The sequence below is a fragment of the Bison bison genome, unplaced genomic scaffold (genome assembly GCF_000754665.1).
Source record: "Bison bison bison isolate TAMUID 2011002044 unplaced genomic scaffold, Bison_UMD1.0 scf7180017864239, whole genome shotgun sequence".
In the NCBI taxonomy this organism is placed as follows: Eukaryota; Metazoa; Chordata; class Mammalia; order Artiodactyla; family Bovidae; genus Bison; species Bison bison.
The window spans coordinates 3,295,068-3,305,027 of NW_011494811.1; the positions used below are offsets into that span (position 1 = coordinate 3,295,068).

A 9,960-nucleotide genomic window follows, 5' to 3' on the forward strand; every position below is an offset into this window, starting at 1 on the left:
AGGTCCTGGCACCACTGGGCCTCACTCTGGGCTAGTCAAACCTCTAAGCTTTCCCATTCAGTGGGCACTGGGACTTCACGGTGAACTCTGGGAACAAAAGGGAAAATGGATTAATAGGATCTTTCTTGACCCCCTTCCACCTTTCCCAGTTGAGTAGCACAAAACAGCTGAACTCTTCCTCTGCTGGGACCTGGTCCCTCTCAGAGTCTGAACCATCAAGAAGTTGGGGGCTCTGAGATCCCTCTCCTTGGGGGCCCAAATGTTTCCAGGGTCCAGGGGCCCAAGTATTTCCAGAGTCTTGAGCTCAACCAGGAGAGGCCAGGATCCTGGACCAGTGGGAGACAAAGAAGATGTGAACAACGCAGTATTACCATGGTAACAGCCTGAGCCCAGCAGCCTCCTGAAGATGCTGGGGTGGGGGGTGGGGGGGTTTCTTTCTTTCTTTCTTTTTTCCTTGCGAAAGGAGAATAGTTCCGCTTTCTATTTTACTACAACAATAGCATGGACCGGCTCCTTCAAGTGTTTCAAAAAGCAGCCTGAGAAATCTCTAACCAAGCCCCTCAGTCTCCCCAGCCTGCCGTTTTATTGTCCCTCCCATCCCTGTGAACAAAAGGGCGGGAAGGCTGAAAGGCCCCCGGTGGCTGGCTTGTTCTCAGCATCCTAATCCTTGAGAACTGGGGTGGGGCGTGGCCTGTGGAGCCGGTAAATCCAATGTGGGCCTCACCTTTTATTCTCTCCCTCCCTCTGCTTCTGTACTCAGGAGCTCTTCAGGTATTATAAAACCTCCTGGTTAGCAGGCTGGTAGGAATCTCGGGGCTTGCTAAGGGGATAAAAGGCACCCAGCGATCATTCCCAGATTCACTAATAGCTCTGTCCCTCACCCCCACCCTCACCCCCGCCAAAAGCCAGGCTAGCCTATTTGGATTGGTTTTTTCCTGCCACCCCAGGCTGGCTCCATTACAAAGACGGAAAGTGGAGCCACAGCCGCTGGCTCTTCTTTAGTTGGTAACCCAGGAACTGCCCTCACTCTTCCAGCCCTTCCCCTCTCTGTCTCTATGTCCCTCAGACAAGGACTGTACGTGCCCCCACCTCCCCACAGCTGTGGGTGCCAACCTGCATGCCAATTCAGGACTATCATGCCAGAACAACCTCTCACAAGAAAAGCTTCTTGGCCTTGACTTCTGAGACATTTCCAAGGTTATCACCCAGGGATCAAAGCTTTCTTTGCTTTAAACCTGGGAAATGGTGCAGGTGTGTTTTAGCTCAGTCATCTGTTAAAACTGGGGGGAAAGTAAGCTTTTACTTTCCAGGTTGTGGAGATCTCAAGGGTACAACTCTACTGAGCTCAGTGAATGATAAGTACATCATCTCCTCAGAGAATCAGATAAAGGTGAATTGGGAAGGCCTTTAGAGATCAGCCAGGCTGATAACTACAATGCAATGAAGAAAAACATTTTGCACTGCAACCTCTGTACATAAATTCATAATGCAGGTACATGCACACGCAATCACACAGGAAATATTTCACAAAGCAGTACAACATATGTGATATAATCTGTTATTTTCTATTCTTTTTTTTTTCCCCCAATGCTGGTTGTGATTCCTTAATTTTATTTCATGACCCACCAATGAGTCACAAAACAGTTTGCAGAGCACTGAGTCAAGGTCAACATTGTCTTTTTCAAGCTGACAAAACTAGGATTTGAGAGATTTTCTCAAGAACATACCAGAACTGGAACGGAAATCCAAGGTGGGTCTAATACAGGAGGGGCCCCCATTTTTCTGAGGATCAGAGCTCCTTTTTGTTTACTTAAAGCCTTGGGAGCACATAGTTAGAGGGGAGGGAATGCCCAGAGGTTTACATGAAATGGCACTGCTGATAGGGGCAGAAGGTTCCTGCTGCCTCCAAAAAACCTCAGAGAGGAAGGTGTGGCTTCAAAAGCAAACAGGTGAGGCTCTGAGGTCTCCCAGACATTTTTATTTACTGGTTGGGATTCTTGCATCATCAGACACTTTCCTGAATGTTTCTATTTCCTGGACACCCGGTTCCAGGCCAGCCTCCTTTAGTAATCCACTTTCTCTCCTTTTCCAACTATTTCTAATAGTCTTTCTTTGAAGCTTTCTAACCCCTACCAATTTACTGTGGTTTCAGTTTCTACTTTCCCTAAACAACTTCCTCTTTCCTGTCAAAATCATGATCTTAGCAATGAGAGTCAGAGAGGCAACTCTGTGAATCTCGCTTCCACAATATTATCCCAAAGTTATCCAATTAAGACCAGGCTTTCGACTGTTGTTTACCAAAATGCCCAGTGATCAAGATATAGACACCATATCAAGGCTCTCCTACAAACTATCTGGGCAGAATGGGCTCTTTCCTTCCTGAAATTACCTTATAATCTTGCATAGAACATCTTGAAATCTTCATCTAAATTTGCTATTTGCTGGAGTTCTAATCTTTTAAAGCAAGGCTCTAAATATGAAAAGCCGAAGGGCATACCGCACAGGGTAAACCCAAGTCCAGCTCTTTGATTGCTTATTACTTATACACCCTTAGAGAGTCCGTAACAAAGAGGCCTGCTGTTTGCTTTGCTTAATCTGGTCTTAAAATCTCTGCTTCTTTGTCAGAAAACAATATTTGCAATTGTAAAAAAAAATATTTACCAAGGAACTTGGATAGCATAAGTCAAAGGCTAAGAGCCAAAGGTCAGGAGTTCTTACTCCAAATTTCCCTGGACCCGAGTCCCTGCTGTGGAGCTCAGCTACACCAAACAAACACGCTGCTTTCTGGATCCATTAAGAAGTGGATGCTTTAGAAGGCAAGGAAAGGGAGGGCTGAAGCCTGTTCCTCAGTCAGAAGCACTGTCCAGCCACCTGCCTAGAAGTCCTGCTAGAGCTTTATAATGCAAGGTGTCTCCATGGGGATACTGTAAGGGCTCACCCTATCTCACCCTTCCCCTAACTTGGGGAAAACATTCAGCTTATAAAATCCTAAAGGGCAGATATTCCTCCCACAGACAGCAAAGACAATATGCTCCTCGGAGGTTCTGAGCAGACATGTGCCAAGCATCTCTGGGTGACGTCTCCAGCCCAACAGTGGGGGACAGATGTGTACTCTGAGCACTTTTATGGGGACCCTTCTTAATCTACAAAGCAGTGTGGGACATCTGACCCTCCAGGCTAAGTTCAATGGGGTTTGAATTTAACCCCTCCTCTTCATTGTTTTCTGCAGACCTGCCATCAAACGACACCTTTCCTAACCACCCTGATCCTACATCAAGGAATGATGCCTCTCAATCCGCTTTCTCCCCTGTTTGTTGAATTAGTTCCAGCTTGTGGCCTTGAGGGGCTCTTCCGTGAGTCAGAACTCAGGCCCATGTCACAAAGTGCAGGTCTGCAAGGCCTGGTCCCTAGTCGGGACTTGAGTACAGGGGGAGGAAATAGAGTAACCAGACGGAGGCCGAGGAAGTGGTGCTCATGGAGCCATGACAAAGTGCCCCACAGGCTGCCAGCCCAGATGGTTTTTCCCAGCTAAGTGAGAAGGCTCTGAGGCAGGGCTGGGTCCCTTCCCCTGTGGGATCTGCAAAGAGGACTGGAGGAGTTGCAGTTCCTAGCCTGCTCGATTTGTCCCTCATTCTTGGGTTGTCCGACTCTGTTAGGGAACTCTGTAATTCTCCCTGACCTCTGTCAAATTCTTGCCACAATTGCCAACCTCTTTTATCTTATCAGGATCAACATCACCGGCTAGTTCTTCTTGGCCTTTGATTCTGTCCCGAAGGAGCTTCCATCAGGAGCAAAGCAGTAATTATCACCCACAATGGGCAGTGCTGAGTATAATTAGATGAAAGAAATGGCTTCGTCCGAAGATCTTACCTTGAAGAACCAGGCCTTCCTTCTCGATGGTGTAGACAAAGGCGGTGAAGGGTGCCAGAGGGGACTTGGCAATGAGAATCTGCACAGAAAGCATATTTGCTCAGGATTAGTCAAAGGAAATAGAGACGAGCCTCTGTTCACTCCTCTTCCCACTCTGAAGCAAAGTGGTAACATGTGACCACAAACTATGAGGTTTGTTTACTTTGAAATTATTTTAGAACCAAATGAGTGTTATTCCTTCAAACAACTGACCACCTTGGTAGGCTGTACATCAATTCCAACTATTCTATCAATGAAGGCCATATTCTTGAGCCAGTTTTAGATACAAGTTTCATTATTATCTCACATGCTTAAATAGCTACCTTTCCGCCCAAAGATCATTTAGCCTGAGCCTTTAACTATATTCATAAATTTAGCTATTTTATTAAAAAATTCAAATCTACCCCTAAAAGATAAAGATTTAACATCACTGCAAATATTCAAAATAACTTGCTAAAGGCAGAGCCATGGCAGGTTGCCTGGTTGGCCCCCAACCCTTCACTAAGTCTATAGTCACATCCTTAGCCACCTGACTACCTTCCCTCCTCCTGGAGGCATAGAGTATTTCCCATGATCCTTGACCATAGGTTTGGCCACATGACTTGCATTGACTAATAGGTTGTGCCAGTTCTTAGCCTAGGCCTCAAGAAGCCTCACAAAACTTCACTTGTTCTTTTTATGCTTCTGCTACTGCCAGATAAAAATATGTTCAAGCTAATCTGCTGTCTCAGAAGGAGGAAGAGAGACACCTGACGTAGAGCTGGCCAGTTAGGTCCAATCTAAATAGCTGATCCCCAGGAGATCTACATACACATGGGTTAAATGATTATGACTGTATGCACACCTCTATGATTTTGAAGTTGTCACAAAGCATTACTGCGGTGACAGTTGGCTGACACACCAACCAACACAAAGTATCAAAAATATTCTGCATGATGGCACTCTACTATGAGGATACCTACTTTAAAAGGGATGGTCATTTGATGGTTAAAAGATTACTATTATTTAACCCTTTAACACACTGCATATGATTCCACAGAACCTCTAAGAACTGGTGGATTATGTTTTATTATTGTATTTCTCCTGAAGGAAGATGACGATCTGTTTCCTGTTTTGCAAATAAACATCATCAAAAAATAGTGATAGTTTGGCACAGAGCCACTTAAGTAATCAGGGAGAGAGGGGAGAAGGAAGAAATAATTTCAAATAACCAAAGGCTTACACTTGTACTATCTCAATCTACAACAATTCAACAAACATTCACTGTCAACTGTGAGAAAGGGTGGAACAGAATGGTAGAAAGATCACAGGTTGTAGGCATGGAGTTTGAATCAAGGTTCCTCCACTAATCAACTTGATGCCTATGGCAAGTCAACTGACGGCTGTGTAGTCTCCCCCTAGTAGCCACATCCTTTCTTCCTTACAGTTAACAACTCCCCAGGTTTCAACATTTTTACGCCTTGTTTGCAGCTAGGTGTGCTGATGTGGCTAAGCTTTGACTGACAGAAGATGACAAAAGTGACAGGTAGAACTTCTGGATTATAAGAAAAGTATGGGCTCTTCACTTTCCCTTTCCCTCTTCCCAAGGGCCAGACCCAGCTTCAACCACATCCTGGGGGATGATGAAGCAACATGTGGGAAGGAAGCTGGGTGACCTCATAAATCAGCAAAGCCTCCCACCTGGTCACCTGTCCAGCTCAGTACAGAGCCACTTGTGCGAACCATTGTATTTCGGATGCCTATGGTATAGCCTGAAACGTACCCAATACTTTGGCTCTGGACAACTTCACCTTTTTGAGCCTCAGTTTCCTTGTAGGTAAAATGGAGATAACAACACCCACCTAAATGAGATAATGTTGAAGATTAAGTATAAAACATGCCTGTGTTGGGCTTTCCTGGTGGAATCTGCCTGCCAGTGCAGGGGACATGGGTTTGATCCCTGGTCCAGGAATATCCCACATGCTGCAGAGTAACTAAGTCCATGAGCCACAACTACTGAGCCTGTACTTGAGAGTACGGGAGCCACAACTACTGAAGCCCTTGCACACTAGAGCCTGTGCTGCACAAGAGAAGCCACCACAGGGAGAAGCCTGGGGACTGCAATGAAGCGTAGCCTCTGCTTGCCTCAACTAGAGAAAAGCCCGTGCAGCACTGAACACTCAGCAGAGCCAAAAATAAATAAATAAAACTAAAATAAATTACCTTTAAAAACACCTGTGTCAAACTAAAAACCTCAGTTTGAATATTTCCAACCAACTCACTACATATGATTCCCAAGTTCCCCTTAACTTTCACTTACCAAAAAGCAATATACTTGGTTTTTACCTGAAGGATTCAATTCAAGTTGAATCTCAATTTTGATAACTGCTCTGAAGTTATCTAGATAAACCAGCGCTCATTCTCAGAACAAATGAGTAGATGGTATAGGCGGACACTTACATCTTTATGTCAAAAACTTCTCACCTGATAATTAAAGTGGATCATTTCTGACAGAGATGATGTAGGGACGGTTCAACGTGCATGTATGGGTGCTCCTTGGTAGGGGAATGGCAGAACAGAGGACAGTGCTTCTCAAGCTTTAATGTTGGTATGAATCACCTGCAGGTCCTGACACATAGATTTTGATTCACTAGGTTTTGAGTGGGGCTTGAGTATCTGCCTTTCTAGCGAGCTCCTAGGAGATGCTGATGCTGTGGTCCATAGACCACATTTTGAACAGCTGGGTTCAGGAAATTAGCCTGACTGAAGAGTCTGAGGTGGAGAAGCAAGAGACAGGAGTCCTGGAGTCAGATAGGGAGCTACTGTAATAATTCAGGGATGAGGAGACACTTAAACCACAGGTGTGTCAGGAAGAAAGGGAAAAGAGGAATGGAGAATTGAAATAAAAAGAGAAATAAAAAGCCTTTAGATCAAAAATCAATATAAATAAACATATACCAAACCTCAGATCTTCATTGCCCGCATGAAAAATTGGACATGAAAAGCCAGAAGGGTGTAAATAAACAGTATTCAATAAACTATTATACTATATTTTTGAAAATTTATTTTATAGACCACAGAATCTTCGAATCAGAAAAAGGATATGCTATTCCAATGCAACACAATAAATGCCACCTGAACCTAAGCCTTTCAGCTCAGTGGTGTACCCACCATCATCTGATGACTTCCTCTTCCAGGAAGCATGTGCCCATTCTGTGAACAAGCCCAGAGCTCGAGCCAGAAGGACCTCACATGGAAGGTTCTCACACTTGGAAGTACCTCCTTTCCAGGAAATCAAGGGTTGGACAGGGTTTAAAATGAGCTATCAAAAGGATGATTGTATGCAGTTGGAAAGAGGAAGTGATCAGTTACGTCAGATGAATCCCTCTTCCTTTTTTGGGAAAGAACTTCCAGATTGATAGCTCAGAGGGCTACCACCAGCATAAACTATCAGATTTTCAGCAAAAAAAAGGTAACAAATTCTCAGTAGCCTTCTGGATAAAGTGAAGACAAGGTGGACTGGATGCTAATACCATGAAATGCATCTGAAAGTATCCAAAAGTTTAGTAACAATCGTATGGGGTAACAACCTCTAGTAGAAGGTACTGCATTCTATCCTCAGTCCTATCATATTCAACGTACTTACTGACCTGGATGCACACACTGCTGTATTCAACCACATCCATACAACAGGGAATAGAACTGAAAAAAATTGCTACCCTAGGAGATACATTCTAAAGGAGGCAAAAGATAATAAACAAAATGAATATGTAGTGAAATATATCGCATATTAGATGATTATATATGCTATGGAGAAAAAAAAGCAGAGAAAGAGTATAGGAAACGTATTGGATTAAAAGAGGGAGTTAAGAGAAGATCTCACCCTAAAAGTGACATTTGGACTCATGAATCATGTAATTAAACCCACTGATGAGACGCTGGATACGGCAACAGGAGACACCAAATTTAGAGGAACAGTTAATATATTAGACAGCCATTATATGAAAACAAACCTCAATTTGGTTAGAATGTTGGGACAAACCCTATGAATCTTTAGGACACAATTTTATTGAAATACATGTAAAGCCTTGCCCTTAAGAACAGGGGACTAATTTGTTCTGGTTTCAGAACGGGGAAGATGAGATTTAACATTCAGAAAATGAATTACGTGTTAGTTCACTACAGTTCAGTACCAGTCAGGTGGGAGATGTGGTTTGCAAAAATCTAGTGCACCCCACTCCAGTACTTTTGCTTGGAAAATCCCATGGACAGAGAAGCCTGGTAGGCTGCAGTCCATGGGGTCGCTAGAGTCGGACACAACTGAGCGACTTCACTTTCACTTTTCATTTTCATGCATTGGAGAAGGAAATGGCAACCCACTCCAGTGTTCTTGCCTGGAGAATCCAAGGGACAGGGGAGCCTGGTGGGCTGCCATCTATGGGGTCACACAGAGTCGGACACGACTGAAGCGACTTAGCAGCAGCAGCAGCAGCAGTGTGATCTCAGGTTGTATTAATGGAGACAGAGTATCTAGAACAAGGTGCTACTCTGCTCATTCAGCCATGGTGGATGAAATATGTTTGGACTGGAGCCCAAATTTCTACAGGGAAACTGACAAGAGAACAACGGGAGGAGAACTCCATCAGGGTGGTTAGATACCCAAACCAACCTATGACCATAAACACTTCAAAGCAAACACGCTGGTAAGAGGCCTGGGGTAAAGGTAAATGCATATTGCTTTTAACGTGAGTTTTCTGACCTGAAGATTCTCTAGTGTTATGTGGCAGAGTGAAGAAGTGTAAATTAGCTTTTTAGCTTAACAGATTTCAGGAAAAAAAGTGATGTTTGCCACACTGTCCTTGTGAACACATATTGACTTTTCCCTCTTTTAGACTTCAATGAGCACCCCGTGCCCTTGTGCCTTTCAAACAATAAATAACCCTCTTATAAAGCAAACAACCCTCCCTAGCCGATAACTCAGGCTGCTGTTTCAGAAGGTCAGTCAACCTATACAGCTGGGGTGTTCTAATCATTGTCTGACTTGTGCTGTTTTCGAGTGCCCTCCTGGATTCTTCAATACATAAGCCCTGCAGCTTAATAGAATCCAGGACTTTCGTGAAAAGTTTTTATCCCACTCAACCCTGTGTGTAATATGTGAAGTTGGTTTTAGAATTTTCTAAGGGTTCACGGAAATATATAGTTGGGTAAGAATGAGTACAGACATGTGCGGCTCTGAAAACTCTGGAACTCCACAAGACAGGTGTGTGGTACTGTGAGCCACAATCCTATCTATTGTGAGAATTTGTACTTTTTAAAAGACTGCCATCTGAAACTCACACATATGAAGAACAAGCCAGTGGTGACCTGTGGTGGGGGTGAGGGGAGTTCATGGGGTGGGTGGAAAAGAGGTATAAACTGTTAGGGGTAAGCTAGGCTTGAGGATGTATTGTACAACATGGAGAATATGGCCAGTATTTTGTTGTAACTGTAAATGGAAAGTATCTTTAACAATTGTACTAAAATACAAAAAAAAATTTTTTAAAGAGAAAGCAGACACAATCATAGAGTTGACAAATAATTAAACTTTCACCATTCAGTTCAGTTCAGTTCAGTTGCTCAATCATGTCCAATTCTTTGTGACCCCATGGACCACAGCAAGCCAGGCCTCCCTGTCCATCACCATCTCCCGGCGTTTACCCAAACTCAGGTCCATCGAGTCGGTGATGCTATCTAACCATCTCATCCTCTATTGTCCCCTTCTCCTCTTGCCCTCAATCTTTCCCAGCATCAGAGTCTTTTCAAATGAGTCAGCTCTTCACATCAGGTGGCCAAAGTATTGGAGTTTCAGCTTCAACATCAGTCCTTCCAATGAACACTCAAAACTGATCTCCTTTAGGATGGACTTGTTGGACCTCCTTGCAGTCCAAGGGACTCTCAAGAGTCTTCTCCAACACCACAGTTCAAAAGCATCAATTCTTCTGTGCTCAGCTTTCTTTATAGTCCAACTCTCACATCTATACATGACTACTGGAAAAACCATAGCCTTGACTAGATGGACTTTGTTGGCAAAGT

The 9,960-nt window shown here is 43.9% G+C and overlaps 1 protein-coding gene across 2 annotated transcripts in view; it reads right to left on the reverse strand.

Moving 5' to 3' along the window:
- RAD51B (RAD51 paralog B) overlaps positions 1-9,960 on the reverse strand; it is a 627,537-nt gene that overhangs the window by 8,841 nt on the left and 608,736 nt on the right. For both annotated transcript variants that reach the window (XM_010846706.1, XM_010846705.1), the window contains exon 10: positions 3,871-3,949. In XM_010846706.1, coding sequence (XP_010845008.1) covers positions 3,871-3,949 — 79 coding nt within the window. The remainder of the gene's footprint in view (positions 1-3,870; positions 3,950-9,960) is intronic.